Source organism: Pelophylax lessonae, assembly GCF_965119305.1.
Source record: "Pelophylax lessonae genome assembly, chromosome: 10".
NCBI lineage: Eukaryota > Metazoa > Chordata > Amphibia > Anura > Ranidae > Pelophylax > Pelophylax lessonae.
The window spans coordinates 8,012,234-8,032,276 of NC_138777.1; the positions used below are offsets into that span (position 1 = coordinate 8,012,234).

General features: G+C 45.2%; 1 protein-coding gene across 3 annotated transcripts in view; it reads right to left on the reverse strand.

The window, feature by feature from the left end:
* Nucleotides 1-20,043, reverse strand: part of GAS2 (growth arrest specific 2) — a 136,582-nt gene that overhangs the window by 36,256 nt on the left and 80,283 nt on the right. For all 3 annotated transcript variants that reach the window (XM_082270297.1, XM_082270298.1, XM_082270296.1), the window contains exons 4-5: nucleotides 18,469-18,610; nucleotides 3,660-3,723 (exon numbers count right to left, since the gene is read on the reverse strand). In XM_082270297.1, the coding sequence (XP_082126423.1) occupies nucleotides 3,660-3,723; nucleotides 18,469-18,610 (206 nt within the window). The remainder of the gene's footprint in view (nucleotides 1-3,659; nucleotides 3,724-18,468; nucleotides 18,611-20,043) is intronic.

Below are 20,043 nucleotides of genomic sequence, written 5' to 3' on the forward strand. Positions count from 1 at the left end.
ATTGCTCCTTTGTAGAATAACGCCAAAGGAGCTGCAATGCGACGGTTTAAACAAATAAATTTTCTGCCGCGTCCCATCCTTCCCGTCTATCTTCTGGTATTGGACGCAGGAGCTGGATTCAAAACGTGAGATAGAAGGACGATCCCGCCAGATTGCAATGTGTGTGGTCGGCGCCGGGTGCCAATGTGAGGCTTTATTAGAACCGCCGGTCTCGCCTGTTATTGCAGCCGTCGGATGAAGCGTTCGACAGAGCCGAGAGGTATTGCTTACAAAAATTCCATCGACTTCCTGTCTGTCTGGCCTCTGGCCGTAAATCTCGGAATTCCCTCTGGGCTCCGGGCCGACACCTGCACATAAAAAGAACCTGCTGGAGGAGCCAGGGCCCGCGCCTGCCCAAATCGCTGCGATATTACACGCCGCCGCCTCCTCCGCCCGCTGGAAGATGGCAGGAAAACGCATTCGGCTATTTATAGAATGACGGGAATAATAAAAATGGAAAAATGAGACTTTCTTAGATCTAAAAAATCTCTGCAGGAGACGGAGCAGCCAGCGGTCCCGGATTACCTTGGAAAACCATGAAAGGGGAAAAAAAAAAACCTTCCCTTCAATTCTCTCACCGATCGGTCTTTAACATGAAATAACTTTACAGATATTGTAATTCCATCCGCCAGAAGCCCCTCCCACATTCCCAAATGGCACCCACTTATTGGATGGAACGCTCGCACAATTGTTGCCTGGTTCTGGGCAGTGTGGACTTTTCCACTACAATTTATTTTTTTATTTTTTGGGATTGTTGTTGTGAAGATTTTAATATTAAAGTGGAGCTCCACCCAAAAGGGGAAGCTCCGCTTCTCTGCTCCCATCTCCAGTGCAACTCTGCAGTCTGTACGCAGCGCACTCCTGAACTCTGCAGTCTGTACGCAGTTTACTCCTGAACTCTACACTCTATATGTAGCACATTCCTGAACTCTACACTCTGTATGTAGCGCACTCCTGAACTCTACACTCTGTATGTAGTGCACTCCTGAACTCTACACTCTGTATGTAGCGCACTCCTGCACTCTACACTCTGTATGTAGCGCACTCCTACATTCTACACACTGTATGTAGCGCAATCCTGAACTCGGCAATCTATACGTAGCACACTCCTGAACTCTACACTCTGTATGTAGCACACTCCAGAACTCTGCACTCTGTACGTAGCACACTCCTGAACTCTACACTCTGTATATAGCACACTCCTGAACTCTGCACTCTGTACGTAGCACACTCCTGAACTCTACACTCTGTATATAGCACGCTCCTGAACTCTACACTCTGTATTTAGTGCACTCCTGAACTCTATACTCTGTATGTAGCACACTCCTGAACTCTACACTCTGTATGTAGCGCACTCCTGAACTCTGCACTCTGTACGTAGCACACTCCTGAACTCTACACTCTGTATTTAGTGCACTCCTGAACTCTGTACGTAGCACACTCCTGAACTCTACACTCTGTATATAGCACGCTTCTGAACTCTACACTCTGTATTTAGTGCACTCCTGAACTCTATACTCTGTATGTAGCACACTCCTGAACTCTATACTCTGTATGTAGCACACTCCTGAACTCTACACTCTGCATGTAGCGCACTCCTGAACTCTGCACTCTGTACGTAGCTCACTCCTGAACTCTACACTCTGTATATAGCACACTCCTGAACTCTACACTCTGTATTTAGTGCACTCCTGAACTCTATACTCTGTATGTAGCACACTCCTGAACTCTACACTCTGTATGTAGCGCACTCCTGAACTCTACACTCTGTATGTTGAGCACTCCCGAACTCTATACTCTGTATGTAGCACACTCCTGAACTCTACACTCTGTATTTAGTGCACTCCTGAACTCTACTCTCTGTATGTAGCACACTCCTGAACTCTACACTCTGTATATAGCATGCTCCTGAACTCTACACTCTGTATGTAGCACACTCCTCAACTCTACACTCTGTATGTAGCGCACTCCTCAACTCTACACTCTGTATGTAGTGCACTCCTGAACTCTATACTCTGTATGTAGCATACTCCTGAACTCCACACACTGTATGTAGTGCACTCCTGAACTCTACACTCTGTATGTAGCGCACTCCTGAACTCTACACTCTGTATGTAGTGCACTCCTGAACTCTATACTCTGTATGTAGCATACTCCTGAACTCCACACACTGTATGTAGCGCACTCCTGAACTCTACACTCTGTATGTAGCGCACTCCTGAACTCTACACTCTGTATGTAGCGCACTCCTGAACTCTACACTCTGTATGTAGCGCACCCCTGAACTCTACACTCTGTATGTAGTGCACTCCTGAACTCCACACACTGTATGTAGTGCACTCCTGAACTCTACACTCTGTATGTAGTGCACTCCCGAACTCTACACTCTGTATGTAGTGCACTCCCGAACTCTACACTCTGTATTTAGTGCACTCCTGAACTCTATACTCTGTATGTAGCACACTCCTGAACTCTACACTCTGTATGTAGCGCACTCCTGAACTCTACACTCTGTATGTTGAGCACTCCCGAACTCTATACTCTGTATGTAGCACACTCCTGAACTCTACACTCTGTATTTAGTGCACTCCTGAACTCTACTCTCTGTATGTAGCACACTCCTGAACTCTACACTCTGTATATAGCATGCTCCTGAACTCTACACTCTGTATGTAGCACACTCCTCAACTCTACACTCTGTATGTAGCGCACTCCTCAACTCTACACTCTGTATGTAGTGCACTCCTGAACTCTATACTCTGTATGTAGCATACTCCTGAACTCCACACACTGTATGTAGTGCACTCCTGAACTCTACACTCTGTATGTAGCGCACTCCTGAACTCTACACTCTGTATGTAGTGCACTCCTGAACTCTATACTCTGTATGTAGCATACTCCTGAACTCCACACACTGTATGTAGCGCACTCCTGAACTCTACACTCTGTATGTAGCGCACTCCTGAACTCTACACTCTGTATGTAGCGCACTCCTGAACTCTACACTCTGTATGTAGCGCACTCCTGAACTCTACACTCTGTATGTAGTGCACTCCTGAACTCCACACACTGTATGTAGTGCACTCCTGAACTCTACACTCTGTATGTAGTGCACTCCCGAACTCTACACTCTGTATGTAGTGCACTCCTAAACTATGTACTCGTAGCACGTACGTATGTAGTACACCCGAGATAAAACCGGCCCGTTGAGGACAATCTTACTGCTTATGTGGCCCCTTGATGAAATTGAGTTTGACACCCCTGCTTAATATTATAAAGCACAATGTAATCTGTTGGTGCTATATTATTATATACATTCTGTATAATATTTATAATAATAATAATAATATATAAACATTCCCTGATCATTGTGCTCAGGAGATCTCCTTTAAAACACCACGGTGGAGCTCTGAGCCCTTAGTCTCTCCCTCTCACATTTGCTCACAAGATGTTCATTATCGGTCACACTGAACGCTCCAGTTCTTCGGGGGTTATTATTACAAGAGCGAAAAAAAAAGGTTTATTATTTCAAGACAAATGTTGTTATTTTAAGGGGGAAAAAAATCTGAGACGTAAAATATGTAGAAAATGTGAAACTGCTCCATAAGGAATTCTCGTACCTTGCTGCTATCCTACCCAACTCCAAGAGGCAGAGACACACTTCCCGGGGCTGCTTGTGAAGAACTAGGAGAGAAAAGAGAGGAAAATTGGTTATATTATTAATCTTGATAATAATATTAATAAAAAAATTAATAAAAATAATAATAATAATAAAAATTAATAAAAAAATAATAATAATAAAAAATATATAATAATAATGATAATAACAATAATAATAATAAATAAATTAATTAATAAAAATAATAATGAAATGCACAAAGCTTTGTTCTTTTGTGTTGATTGGGTCAGGAGTCTAAAATGTCCCGTACTTGTAGGCAGTGCCGGGACAAGGTCATCCAGTGCCCAGGATGAAGATGCCAAACTGTAGGCATCATATGTCAGCAACACCCCCTCAATAAAAACACAGCATGCTCACCCCCTTTAGCATAAATTCCCTTTTCAAGCCAAAATTCTCCCCACATTGCAAAAAAATCCCCTCCTCCTAGTACAAATCTCTCCACTGCTGAAATAAACTCCCATCACAAATTTATTGTAACCCTCCCCCCAATCACCACTCCCGACACCAATTTCTTCCTCCCCCCTCTTAGCACAAATCCTTCCCCCCAAACCTCCCCTCCCAGCACAAATCCTTCCCCATTCCCCCCTCCTAGAACCCCATCAAATTCTGCCTCCTAGTACAAATCTTTCCCTCCAATCCAAACGCCTAGCACAACCCCTCCCCACTGAATTTCCCCTTCTAGCACAAACCCCCCTCTCTGCCAATCCCCCCCTCCTAGCATAATTCCTCTGCCCCCTCCCAGCATAAATCTTCCCCCAAATCTCCCCCTCCCAGAAAAAATGCTTCCCCATTCTCCCCTCCTAGCACATATCATCACCCCAACAAATCTCGCCTCCTAGCACAACAACCCCCCCACCACTGAATTTCCCCTTCAAGCACAAATCCCTCTCTCAGCCAATCCCCCCTCCTAGCATAATTCCTCTGCCCCTGCCAAATCCCCCTTCCGACATAAATCTTCCCTCAAATCCCCCTCTCTCAGGAAAAATCCTTCCCCATTCCTCCCTCCTAGCATATATCATCACCAAATCCCCCATCCTAGCACAACAACCCCCCCTCACCACCTAATTTCCCCTTCTAGCACAAATCACCCTCTCTGCCAATCCTCCCTCCTAGCATAAACCCCCTCCCGACATAAATCTTCCCTCAAATCCCCCTCTCCCTGGAAAAATCCTTCCCTATTCCTCCCTCCTAGCATATATCATCACCAAATCCTCCCTCCTAGTATAAAATTCTCTGCCCCAGCCAACCCCCCCCCCCCCTCCTTGCAGCACAAATCTCTCCATCCCCCCTCTTAGCACAAATCCCCCCCCCCCCCAAACCTCCCCTCCCAGCACAAATCCTTCCCAATTCCCCCTTCTATAACCCCATCAAATCCTGCCCCCTAGTATAAATCTTTCCCTCCAATCCAAACTCCTAGCACAACCCCAACCCCCTCCCCACTGAATTTCCCCTTCTAGCACAAATTCCCCTCTCTGCCAATTCTCCCTCCTAGCATAATTCCTCTGCCCCCTCCCAACAGAAATCTTCCCCCCGAATCTCCCCCTCCCAGAAAAAATCCTTCCCCATTCCCCCCTCCTCCCACCAAATCCCCCCTCCTAGCACAACATCCACCCCCCCCCCCCACCACCAAATTTCCCCTTCTAGCACAAATCCCCCTCTCAGCCAATCCCCCCCTCCTTGCATAATTCCTCTGCCTCTGCCAAACCCCCCTCCCAGCACAAATCTTCCACCAAATCCCCCCCTCCCAGAAAAAATCCTTCCCCATTCATCCCTCCTAGCATATATCATCATCAAATCCTGCCTCCTAGCATAACAATACCCACACCCCATACTAACACCCCATCCTCACACCCCGTCTACACACCCCGTCCTCACACCCCATCTACACACCCCCCCCCCGTCTACACACCCCATCTACACACCCTGTCCTCACACCCCATCTACACACCCTGTCCTCACTACCCATCTACACACCCTGTCCTCACATCCCATCTACACACACCCCCGTCCTCACACCTCATCCTCACACCGCATCTACACACACCCCACCTACACACAACCCATCTACCCCCCCATCTACGCACACCCCATCTACACACCCCACCTTCACACCCCATCTTCACACACACCCCATCTACACACCCCCATCTACGCACACCCCATCTACACACCCCACCTTCACACAACCCATCTACCCCCCCATCTACGCACACCCCATCTACACACCCCACCTTCACACACCATCTTCACACACACACCATCTACACACGACCCATCTACACACCCCATTCTCACACCGCATCTACACACACCCCACCTACGCACAACCCATCTACCCCCCCATCTACGCACAACCCATCTACACACCCCACCTTCACACCCCATCTTCACACCCCATCTACACACGACCCATCTACACACCCCCATCTACGCACACCCCATCTACTCACCCCACCTTCACACACCATCTACACGCACCCCCATCTACACACCCCCATCTACACCCCCCCATCTACGCACACACCATCTACACACACCCCATCTACACACGACCCATCTACACACCCCCATCTACACACACCCCATCTTCACACCCCATCTTCACGCACCCCCATCTACACCCCTCCCCCATCTACACACACCATCTATACACACCCCCATCTACACCCCCCTACCATCTACACACACCCCATCTACACACCCCCTCTACGCACACCCCCATCTACACCCCCCATCTACGCACACACCATCTACACACACCCCATCTACACACCCCATCTACACAAACCCCACCTACACACACCCCATCTACACACACCCCATCTACACAAACCCCATCTACGCAAACCCCATCTACACAAATCCCATCTACACACACCCCATCTACACACCATCTACACACCCCATCTACACACACCCCATCTACACAGCATCTACACCCACCCCCATCTACACACCATCTACACACACCCCATCTACACACCCCCCAACTACACACACCCCATCTACACAAACCCCATCTACACACACCCCATCTACACAAACCCCACCTACACACACCCCATCTACACACACCCCATCTACACAAACCCCACCTACACACACCCCATCTACACACACCCCATCTACACACCCCATCTACACACCCCCATCTACACACGACCCATCTACACACCCCCATCTACACACGACCCATCTACCACACCCCCCCCAACTACACACACCCCATCTACACACCCCATCTACACAAACCCCATCTACACACACCCCCATCTACACAAACCCCATCTACACAAACCCCACCTACACAAATCCCATCTACACACCATCTACACACACCCCATCTACACACACCCCATCTACACACACCTTGAGACATTCCAAATGGGATACTCTTATAATAGTGAACCGTGGTCAGATGGGGATCTGAGTGAATGGTGCACATACAACCACTCCAATCACTCCAATGTACGATTAGTAATGGAGAGACACAGAGATCTCAGAATGGTGCCCAGAGACCTCTGCATTGTGCTAAAGTGTATTTACACCCCAGCAATAAACGACTCTGATTGGCTACATTTTGGCCTGTTAAACCAGAATTTAGTGTCACTCTAAATATCCCATTGAAAGAGATTTGTTCTATCTATAAATGCAATGCAAAGAGGACCTATTGATCCTGCCAGAAATCTTGTGAGCTGATAACCTCCTGTGCTGCACAATTATCGGTTAATTTGTTCCCATTTATTTCTAAGGACTACAAACCACCTCCGCCTATGTTATGGGGATGAAAAAGGGGGGTGTTCTGTAGTCTTCAGAAATAACTAGGAACAATGTAACTGATAAGGGTGTAGCACAGGAAGTCATCAGCTACATAGTTTTATAAATAGTAGTGTTGTCACCTTAGGACAGGAAATGTGTTACTGGCAGGATCACCGGGTGAAAATAAAGGAAAAAAAAGGCCTAAAAAAAAAAAAAAAAAATCAGTGCAACCATCACATCTACGGACTGGTAAGCTACAATTTATGATATTTTTGTTCTGGGGTTTAGATACACTTTGAAATAAATGTTTGATGCGCAAATCAGAGCAGAGGTGATGTGTATAGAGGACACTGGGAATACAACGATGGCGACATGTGAAATGGTGATGGACGAGCAATGATAAAAATCAGCGTCCTACCAATATACAGCTGGGGCCGCATCTAGAAGGCATTGGCTTACAACAAAGGAGAAAATAAAGATAATAATATTATTACAAATATTAATATAATATATTATACTATTATAACATTAATACTATTAATATTATAAGTATAAAATATTATAATAAAAAATGATATTATATATAAAATTATAATATTCTAAGTATTAAAAAATAAAACCGCAAACATACATAACTATTAATAATATAATGCTATAAATTTAATTAAAAAAAAAAAAAAGTAAAATAAAAGAATTGTAAACCTTATTAACATTTAAAAAAAAAATGATACACATTATCTCACAAAAGTAAGTACACCCCTCACGTTTCTGTAAACATTTTATTCTATCTTTTCATGTGACAACACTGAAGAAATGAGACTTTGCTACAATGTAAAGTAGTGAGTGTACAGCTTGTATAACAGTGTAAATTTGCTGTCCCCTCAAAATAACTCAACACACAGCCATTAATGTCTAAACCACTGGCAACAAAAGTGAGTACACCCCTTATTGACAATGTCCAAATTGGGCCCAAAGTGTCAATATTTTGTGTGGCCACCATTATTTTCCAGCACTGCCTTAACCCTCTTGGGCATGGAGTTCACCGGAGCTTCACAGGTTGTCACTGGAGTCCTCTTCCCCTCCTCCATGATGACATCACAGAGCTGGTGGATGTTAGAGACCTTGCGCTCCTCCACCTAAAGAAAATTTCCAAATTGGGCCCAATTAGCCATTTTCCCTCCCTGGTGTCATGTGACTCGTTAGTGTTACAAGGTCTCAGGTGTGAATGGGGAGCAGGTGTGTTAAATTTGGTGTTATCGCTCTCACTCTCTCATACTGGTCACTGGAAGTTCAACATGGCACCTCATGGCAAAGAACTCTCTGAGGATCTGAAAAAAGAATTGTTGCTCTACATAAAGATGGCCTAGGCCAGTGGTGGCGAACCTTGGCACCCCAGATGTTTTGGAACTACATTTCCCACTCACTCTGCAGGGTAGTTGAGCATCATGGGAAATTTAGTTCCAAAACATCTGGGGTGCCAAGGTTCGCCACCACTGGCCTAGGCTATAAGAAGATTGCCAAGACCCTGAAACTGAGCTGCAGCACGGTGGCCAAGACCATACAGCGGTTTAACAGGACAGGTTCCACTCAGAACAGGCCTCGCCATGGTCCACCAAAGACGTTGAGTGCACATGCTCAGCGTCATATCCAGAAATTATCTTTGGGAAATAGACGTATGAGTGCTGCCAGCATTGCATATTCACTAATAATATAATTTAAAATGATATTATGTACAAAATGATAATAATATAAGCATTTAAAAAATAAAAAACAAACATACATAACTATTAATGTTATAAAATATTATAAATATATAATATTATAATATAATATCATATATAAAATTCTAATATTAAAAAAACTAAAAACTTCCATAATTATTAATGTGTATAAAATGATAATAATATAAGTATTAAAAAACACACAAACATGCATAATTGTTAATGTCATAAAATATTATAAATATATAATATTATAATATAATATCATATATAAAATTCTAATATAAAAAAAAAACTAAAAACTTCCATAAGTATTAATATTATAATATAAAATTATATATATATATATATATATATATATATATATATATATATATATATATATATATATATATATATATATATATATATATACATATACATATACACATACACACACACACACACACACACAGTTATAATAGAATTATTTAACAAAAAATTAAACAACCTCATGCTATATCTTGTAATGATCGTGAGTCATTATAATATAAAATAATATTATATTTACAATTCTAATAATATACATATTAAAAAAAAAAACTAAGCACATACATAACTATTAGTATTATAATAGTATAAATATATAATGTTATTATATAAAATGATATTATATAGAAAAATTATAATGTTATAGTTATTAAAAAAAAATACAAAAAGCATACATAACTATCAATATTATAAATATATATATATACACACAGTTATAATATAATTATTTCCCAAAAAGAAACAACTACATACAATATCTTGTAATGATGGTGAGTCATTACTGCACAGGACCTGGAAAGGCAATAGTGGCTCCTGCCTAAGGCAGAACTCTTCCAGGGGCCATCAAGCATATAGCACAACATGCATTCCTTGCAGCGGGAGGCTCTCTCTCTCTCTCTTATATATATATATATATATATATATATATATATATATATATATATATATATATATATATATATGTATTTATTTAATGGTGATTGGATGCATCTGTCTGGCTGCAGTTTTTATCAGTAGCTATACAAAAATCATCATAAAATCTTCCTGGAAGGGGAATCACTGAAATCTGGCTTTGTCCATCACACAGTTACTGGTATTGCTTCTTGAAAGGTTACGCAGCATTTTTTTTTTGGGGGGAGGGAATTGAAAGTTTGGCAGACGCAGTACAAACCGTCAGCTGGCCGACTGTCTACGACACGTCAAGCATAAAATGAGGAACAGACACACCATTGTCAGCGCGCAGCACTCACTGTCCATACTCTGACCTTTCTCCACTAATAAAGGAGGAAGAAAAATTCCTTTTCAAAGGAAGCGATTTATCTTATGGCAGCCCTGTGGTCTGAATGTTTATTTGTTTTTTTCTTTAATTATTACATATGGAGAGCTAAACTTTTTTTTATTGCTTGTGAATATTTTATCTTTTCTTCTTGCAGCCAGCTGAATTTTCTAGGCTGATTTACTTCTATGCTGTGAATAGCCCTAGTAGGTAGGAGGGATCAGATTACACAGGGTGGAGAATGGGTCAGAATAGGGACACACCCCTTCCCACTCCACTAGCAGAGATGGGACCATCTGGATGAATGATGTATAGGACGTGTCATGGCAGGGATATCCCGTGAGAGGGAAGTCCGGGTGATAGTAGGCATGTACTGAGGGCAGAGAGGCAGCAGAGGGTACGGACAGTGCAGGGACACTGATAAGGGAGTAGGGCCAGCCCTCTTGCCCTGGGCCCGGGATCTATTAGTTCAACAGGGGGGCCTGGGGAGGAAAGGGGACTATTTTCCACTGGGGTCAGGTGGAGTCCTCCCCCGCAGCTCCCAGCAAGTAAGGTAAAGTTCCCCAGGTGCCATCAGTTCAGAAGGGGGCAAGGGGAACCACAGCTGTCCCAAGAGGGGTCAGGGAGTCTGTATGGGGTCCCATGATTTCTATTGGTGGCCCTGGTAGAGTGTAGCAAGCCATACAAGTGTGGAGCGTGCCAGAGTAAAACAGAGTCATGAGGCGCACGGGGGTGCACAGGAGTTGTGGGGCACACAAGGGTGCAAGAGAGTCATGGGTCACACAGGGGTGCAAGAGAGTCATGAGTCACACATGGGGTGCAAGAGAGTCATGAGTCACACAGGGGGTGCACGAGAGTCATGGGTCACACAGGGGTGCAGGAGAGTCATGGGGCACACAAGGGTACATGGAAGTCATAGGTCACACAGGGGGGCAAGAGAGTCACGGGTCACACAGGGTTGCATGGAAGTCATGGGGTGCAGAGGGGTGCACAGGAGTCATGTAACACACAGGAGTGCAAAAGGGTCATGGGGAGCACAGGGGATTACGGGAGTCATGAGACGCACAGGGGTGCACGGGAGTCTTGGGGCACACAAGAGTTTATGGAAGTCATTTATGGGGCACACAGGGATGCATGAGAAACATGATGTGCAGAGGGGTGCGCAGGAGTCGTGGGACACACAGGGGTGTATGGGAGTCGTGGGAGACACAGGGGTACATGGAATATAGGGAGCACAAGGGTGCACAGGAGTCATGGGGAGCACAGGAGTGTATGGGACTCTTGGGGAGCTTGTGAGTCATGGGGCGCATGGGTGTCATGGGGAGAAGAGGGGTGCATGAGACTCATGGGGTGCAAATGGGTGCACAGAAGTCTTGGGGAGCAAAGGGGTGCAAGAGAGTCATGAGTCACACAGGGGTGCATGGGAGTCATGGGTCACACAGGGGTGCATGGAGGTCCAGGGGTGCAGAGGGATGCACGGGAGTCATGTAACACACAGGAATGCATAGGAGTCATGGGGAGCACAGGGGTGTATGGGAGTCATGTAACGAACAGTGGTGCATGGTAGTCATGGGGAACACAAGGGTGCAAGAGAGTCATGGGTCACACAGGGGTGCATGGAGGTCCAGGGGTGCAGAGGGGTGCACAGGAGTCATGTAACACACAGGAATGCATAGGAGTCATGGGGAGCACAGGGGTGTATGGGAGTCATGGGACATACAAGGGTGCACAGGAGTCTTGGGGCCCACAGGGGTGCACAGGAGTCTTGGGGCATACAAGAGTTTATGGAAGTCATTTATGGGGCAAGCATGGATGCATGGGAATCATGATGTGCAGAGGGGTGCACAGGAGTCGTGGGACACACAGGGGTGCATGGGAGTCATGGGACACACAGGGGAACATAGGAACATAGGGAGCACAAGGGTGCATGGGAGTCATGAGGAGCACAGGAGTGCATGGGACTCATGGGGAGCACAAGGGTGCATGAGACTCATGAGGCGCAAACAGGTGAACAGAAGTCTTGGGGAGCACAGGGGTACATGGGAGTCATGGGGCACACAGGCAACACAATGAGACACAGGATGCACTTGGTTGCATGGGAGTCCTGGGGCACACAAGGACTCACTGAGGGTACAAGAAGACTTAAGGTGCTCTGGAGTGCACCGGAGTCACAAGAAGACACAGGATGCTTTTATGCTCTGGAGTGCACTGGTAAGTACCAGTGCTGGCTGGTGGGAGGGGCCAGTAGGATTCCTGAAAACATTACAGCCCCCTGCCCTTGTATTCCTCTTAAATACCCTCATCCCTGATGCAAGCAGTAGGGCAGTTTTTGGGAGGAGTTATACAAATATCAAATCACCCTGATGGGTGGGTGGGTGTCTGTCTGTAGGAGTGGGCATTCCTAGGCAGGCTGTATTTGCATGCAACCAGGGCTGGGACAAGGGGAGGGCAGGAGGGGAAGCGGTATCATGAGGTGGGGGAGGGGGATGAGCCGCGTGGAGCGTTCCTGCCGCTACAAGCTTACAGGAGTAGTGACAGCAGCATCACTACTCCTGTCAGCTTACCACAGGAAGTGACAAGCCTAATCTGGAGAGCAGAAGAGAGCCAGGAGGGGGTGTGGGCTGTGCTCTCTCTCCCCTCCAGCTCCTCCTTCTGCCACTGCAGCACTCCTGCATCCGGACTGTCAGATTGGGACTGTGCAGGGTTTGTGCTAGTAGGGATGATTGGAGGGATGTGTGCTAGGTGGGGAAATTCAGGAAGGAGGGTGGGGTTGAATTTGTGCTAGCAGGGATGATTGGTGGGATTTGTGCTAGCAGGGATGATTGGGGGGGATCTGTGCTAGCAGGGATGATTGGGGGGGGGGGGGATCTGTGCTAGCAGGGATGATTGGGGGGGGGGGGATTTGTGCTAGCAGGGATGATTGGGGGGGCTTTGTGCTAGCAGGTATGATTGGGGGGGGGGGGGGTGCTAGCAGGGATGATCGGGGGGATTTGTGCTAGCAGGGATGGTTAGGGGAGGTCTGTTATAGGAGGGGACATTTAAGGGGGGGGCGGGGCAGTTCTGCTAGGAGGAGGGAATGGAGCTTGTGGGGAAATTTGGGAAGGGGGGGGGGGGTTTGCTCAAAGGAGAAACTTTAACAGATTTGTACTAAGATGGGGGATTTGGGAAGGGAGAGGATTTGAGATGGGAGGGGAAGTGTAAGGCCAAAGAAAATAGACTTTTTTTTTTACATAATAGGTTTTTCTTTTTTTAAATTTTAGGAGCCAGTAAGCCGTATTCAGGGAGCAGAAGAAGTGAAGAGGTGGTGAGAGTTCTGGCTCATCCTCGCGAGCGATGACAATACGCAGAGATCTTATTCCGCGGGGAGCTGCTCCATCCTGGTGTCTCTGTTACAATAGCAGAGATGGAGATGGAGATACGGGGAGTCATCTCCACACAGAGGACCCCAGGGCCGAGGATCTGGTGTCATCCGACAGAAGGCTTTTCATCTCCGCGCACAGAGCCGCCATTTATCCCGCGCTCCGCCGTCCCGTTATCTATCGCGGCCGAACATCTCAGCTCTTTATTCGTCGGGCTGACTGGCAGTCATGTGTTTGGCGCTGCGATCGCCTCTGATAAAGACGCTTTGATATGAAAAGGAAACTCGAACCTAAAATAGACTCTTCCCTGATATGAAATATAAAGGCCGTCTTCTTCACTCGCACATATTTGACATTTTTTCAGCAATCATTTCTTTCCGATTGAAAAGATCGCACGGCGCAAAGCCGCGGACTTTACTTTTCTTTATTCCCTACATTTTAACTCTTTTATTAACAGAACCGTTTTTGCGTTTTGTCAAACATGTTTAAAAAATCATTTTAGGTTCAATTTTTTTCTATAGTATCTCACAAAAGTAAGTACACCCCTCACATTTTTGTAAATATGTTATTCTATCTTTTCATGTGACAACACTGAAGAAATGACAATTTGCTACAATGTAAAGTAGTGAGTGTACAGCTTGTATAACAGTGTAAATTTGCTGTCCCCTCAAAATAACTCAACACACAGCCATTAATGTCTAAACCGCTGGCAACAAAAGTGAGTACACCCCTAAGTGACAATGTCCAAATTGGGCCCAAAGTGTCAATATTTTGTGTGGCCACCATTTTTTTCCAGCACTGCCTGGGTTACTCTTGGGCATGGAGTTCACCAGAGCTTCACAGGTTGCCACTGAAGTCCTCTTCCACCTCTCCATGATGACATCACAGAGTTGGTGGATGTTAGAGACCTTGCACTCCTCCACCTTCTGTTTGAGGATCCCCACAGATTTTCAATAGGGTTTAGGTCTGGAGACATGCTTGGCCAGTCCATCACCTTTACCCTCAACTTCTTTAGCAAGGCAGTGGTTGTCTTGGAGGTGTTTGGGGTCGTTATGTTGGAATACTGCCCTGCGGCCCAGTCTCTAAAGGGAGGGGATCATGCTCTGCTTCAGTATGTCACAGTACATGTTGGCATTCATGGTTCCCTCAATGAACTGTAGCTCCCCAGTGCCGGCAGCACTCATGCAGCCCCAGACCATGACACTCCCACCACCATGCTTGACTGTAGGAAGACACACTTGTCTTTGTACTCCTCACCTGGTTGCCGCCACACACGCTTGACACCATCTGAACCCAATAAGTTTATCTTGGTCTCATCAGACCACAGGAGATGGTTCCAGTAATCCATGTCCTTAGTCTGCTTGTCTTCAGCAAACTGTTTGCGGGCTTTCTTGTGCATCATCTTTAGAAGAGGCTTCCTTCTGGGATGACAGCCATGTAGACCAATTTGATGCAGTGTGCGGCATATGGTCTGAGCACTGACAGGCTGACCCCCCACCCCCTTCCAACCTCTGCAGTAATGCTGGCAGCACTCATACGTCTATTTCCCCAAGACTACCTCTGGATATGGCGCTGAGCACGTGCACTCAACTTCTTTGGTGGACCATGGCGGGGCCTGTTCTGAGTGGAACCTGTCCTGGTAAACCGCTGTATGGTCTTGGCCACCGTGCTGCAGCTCAGTTTCGGGGTCTTGGCAATCTTCTTATAGCCTAGGCCATCTTTATGTAGAGCGACAATTCTTTTTTTCAGATCCTCAGAGAGTTCTTTGCCATGAGGTGCCATGTTGAACTTCCAGTGATGAGTATGAGAGAGTGAGAGCGATAACACCAAATTTAACACACCTGCTCCCCATTCACACCTGAGACCTTGTAATACTAATGAGTCACATGACACTGGGGAGGGAAAATGGCTAATTAGGCCCAATTTGGACATTGTCACTAAGGGGTGTACTCACTTTTGTTGCCAGTGGTTTAGACATTAATGGCTGCGTGTTGAGTTATTTTGAGGGGACAGCAAATTTACACTGTTATACAAGCTGTACACTCACTACTTTACATTGTAGCAAAGTGTCATTTCTTCAGTGTTGTCACATGAAAAGATAGAATAAAATAATTGCAAAAATGTGAGGGGTGTACTCACTTTTGTGAGATACTATATGTCACATGATAGTTATGGAATGATTTTTTAAGCAAACATTTTCAGTAAAAGATAAACAAAAGTTAATTTTACAGCAAACAAGTGTGATATAAAATAAAAAAAGATGAGGTTGTGCCAAGTAAATGGGTACCCATCAAGTCAACCCATAAAGTTGTGTGCGCCCGTGAAACAACGACAAACACGTTTAAAAAATCTTCTTTTCGTCTGAAGATTACTTAAAAACAACAAAATATTATATTTTTTTCTGAAAGCAGAGACCCTGAGGAATATAATAGCGGTAGCTTCAGATTATGTCACACAATATTAGTGCAACAGTTTAACAATTTAAAAAATACACTAAAGTTAATTTTAGGGCACACAAATGTAATCTATTAATTTATTTTTTTTAGCAAAATATAAAAGATAAGGTTACACCGAGTAAATAGATACCCAACATGTCAAACCTCCAAATTATGTGCGACTTTAAAACAGCGACAAACTTTATTTCCCTATATTTTCCATAGGTGACGCTTTCAAAGCCTCTTCTGGTCATCAGTTAAGAGTTAACCGTGAAAATTGGGAATGTGAAGCACAATTGACATTTATGTGCGCAGGCATCCACAACATCTGTGTTTAAATTTGTATGAGCATGTATGTGGGTGAGCTCACATTTTTTTTAAACTTTTTTTTTTTAACACTTTTTTTTTTACTAGAACTTTATTTACACAGGGGACAAAAAAGTTCCCTATGTGATATAATTTTGTTGTGACAGGTTCACCTTATTGAGACATCAGAAGTGTAATACAGAGGTCTCCAAACTTTCTAAACACAGGGCCAGATTATTATCCTTCAGACTTTAGGGGAGTAGACTTGGGCAAGTGGGAGGAGAAAATGTACTGGTGTCAGTGGAAGTAAACAAGGCCCCATTTTTGGTATCAGTGGGAGGAATAGTGCCCCATCATTGGTGTCAGTGGGAGGAATAGTGTCCCATCATTGGTATCAGTGGGAGGAATAGTGCCCTATCATTGGTGTCAGTGGAAGGAATAGTGCCCTATCATTGGTGTCAGTGGGAGGAATAGTGCCCCATCATTGGTATCAGTGGGAGGAATAGTGCCCCATCATTGGTATCAGTTGGAGGAATAGTGCCCCATCATTGGTGTCAGTGGGAGGAATAGTGCCCCATCATTGGTGTCAGTGGGAGGAATAGTGCCCCATCATTGGTATCAGTGGGAGGAATAGTGCCCCATCATTGGTATCAGTTGGAGGAATAGTGCCCTATCATTGGTGTCAGTGGGAGGAATAGTGCCCCATCATTGGTGTCAGTGGGAGGAATAGTGCCCCATCATTGGTATCAGTTGGAGGAATAGTGCCCCATCATTGGTGTCAGTGGGAGGAATAGTGCCCCATCATTGGTGTCAGTGGGAGGAATAGTGCACCATCATTGGTGTCAGTGGAAAGAATATTTCCCCATCATTGGTGTCAATGGAAAGAATAGTACCCCATCATTGGTGTCAGTGGGAGGAATAGTGCCCCATCATTGGTATCAGTGGGAGGAATAGTGCCCCATCATTGGTGTCAGTGGGAGGAATAGTGCCCCATCATTGGTGTTATTGGGAGTAATAGTGCCCCATCATTGGTGTCAGTGGGAGGAATAGTGCCCCATCATTGGTATCAGTGGGAGGAATAGTGCCCCATCATTGGTGTCAGTGGGAGGAATAGTGCCCCATCATTGGTGTTATTGGGAGTAATAGTGCCCCATCATTGGTGTCAGTGGGAGGAATAGTGCCCCATCATTGGTATCAGTGGGAGGAATAGTGCCCCATCATTGGTGTCAGTGGGAGGAATAGTGCCCCATCATTGTTGTCAGTGGGAGGAATAGTGTGCCATCATTGGTATCAGTGGGAGGAATAGTGCCCCATCATTGGTGTCATTGGGAGGAAATGTGCCCTATTATTGGTATCATTGGGAGGAATTATGTCTCATTGCTTGAGTCAGTGAATGGAATAGTGCCAAAGGGCCAGATAAAGGCAAGCAAAAGGCCGCATACCTTGAAGATCATTGGTCTATTAGATTAGATACCTTAACTGCCCTCCACTAAAGCTAATGTAGAGCAGATCATGCTTCATTAGCTTCTTTCACAGCCACAGAGGCCAGGAACGTGACAGCAGAACCTGGAAGTAATGTAATGCATTTCACTTCCGGGCCCTTATTAGGTAGTGGAGATCAGCAAACAGATGTTCGCTGGTCTCTGATCCCTCTGGCTGGCCATTCGCCATGCTGGTCCCAGGTACGCTGGTGGGAAAATGGAGCCCTGTGCGCATGGAAGGGGTTGGTTTCCATGCTGAGATGGGGTGCAGATGTACCAGGGGTGCGTAGAAGTGAACCAGCAGCTATACAGATACTTCAAACAATTCAATGAGTATAAGAAAAGTGACTCGAGCAGAAGTGTTACTAAAGCTGGTGACTTACCGAGTCCTTCAGACTCAAACAAGCAGGTCTCCCCGACACCTATACTTCTACACCAGGACAGGAAGTTGGCCGTGTTGTCTCTTGCGAAGAAGGATCCAGATGGGGCGTTGGCTCGGCATGGAATCCTCTTGGATGGGAGACTCTGTAGAAATACATGAAGCTTGTTACAGCCGTGAAGGTCCATCTACAGCAGTGATGGCAAACCTTGGCACTCCAGATGTTTTGGAACTACATTTCCCATGATGCTCATGCACTCTGCAGTCTACTTGAGCATCGTGGGAAATGTAGTTTCAAAACATCTGGGGTGCCAAGGTTCACCATCACTGATCTATAGGAACCCTTTTTTATTGGTAACATGCAGTCTGATTTACATCAAACATTTGTTCATAAAAGACACCTTGCCTGGCACATCCAATGAGCAACCACTGTGAAGGGTTAAGGATAAAACAAAAAAGACGACAAAAATTCCATCATTTTCCCACAACAGTCCTATTGTAATTATTAATATTCAGCAGGCGGTGGTTGGGTTGTACCAAAAACTCCTATGGCACGTTTTAACAGGTGAAATTTTGGCACCTGCATTTATTTGACATTGATATTTACTGTAGGTGTCCCAACAATGTTCCAAAATAAACCTAACCCTGTCAAATTAACCCCTTACTATTATCCTCTACCTATCCCTTGACTGTTACCCTCACTCTAACCCCTCAACTTCATCCTCAACCTAAAACTTTACTCTTACCCTAAACCTAACCCTAAACTTTACCTATCTCCTTGCCTCTTACACATAACCTAACTCTAGCCTCGATTCTCAACCTAACTCCCAACACTTTACCTCAAATTTACCCCTTAAACTTCAACCTAACCTCCAACACTTATCCTCAACTTCACCCATTACACTTCACCTAACCCCAGCCTCAATCCTGAATATAATCCCCAAATTTTTATCTCAACTTTACAGTTGACACTTTACCGAAATCCAGCCTCAATCCTCAACCTAAACCGCAACCCTTGGCCTGAGCCTTAACCCTTGGACTTAACCTAACCACAGCCTCATTTTTTAACCTAATCACCAACCCTTTACCTCAACTTTACCCCTTAAACTTTACCTAACCCAAACCTCAATCCCCAGCCTAACTCCAACCCTTCACCTCAATTTTACTCTCAACCAAACTCTTTGCTGTTACAATCTAACCCCTTAACTTTACCCTCAACCTAAACCTTTGCCCTTACTCGAAACCTAGCCCTAATCTCAACCTAACCCTCAACCTTTTACCTCAACTTTACCCCTTAAACTTTACCTAACCCCAACCTCAATCCTCAGCCTAACTCCAACCCTTCACCTCAATTTTACTCTCAACCAAACTCTTCACTGTTACAATCTGACCCCTTAACTTTACCATCAACCTAAACCTTTGCCCTTACTCGAAACCTAACCCTAATCTCAACCTAACTCTCAACCCTTAGCCTCTACTTCAACCTTTACACTTAGCCGAACCTCCTCCTCAATTCTTAACCCAACACTCAATCTTTTACTTCAACTATTACCCTTTGACTTAATCTAACCCAACCTTA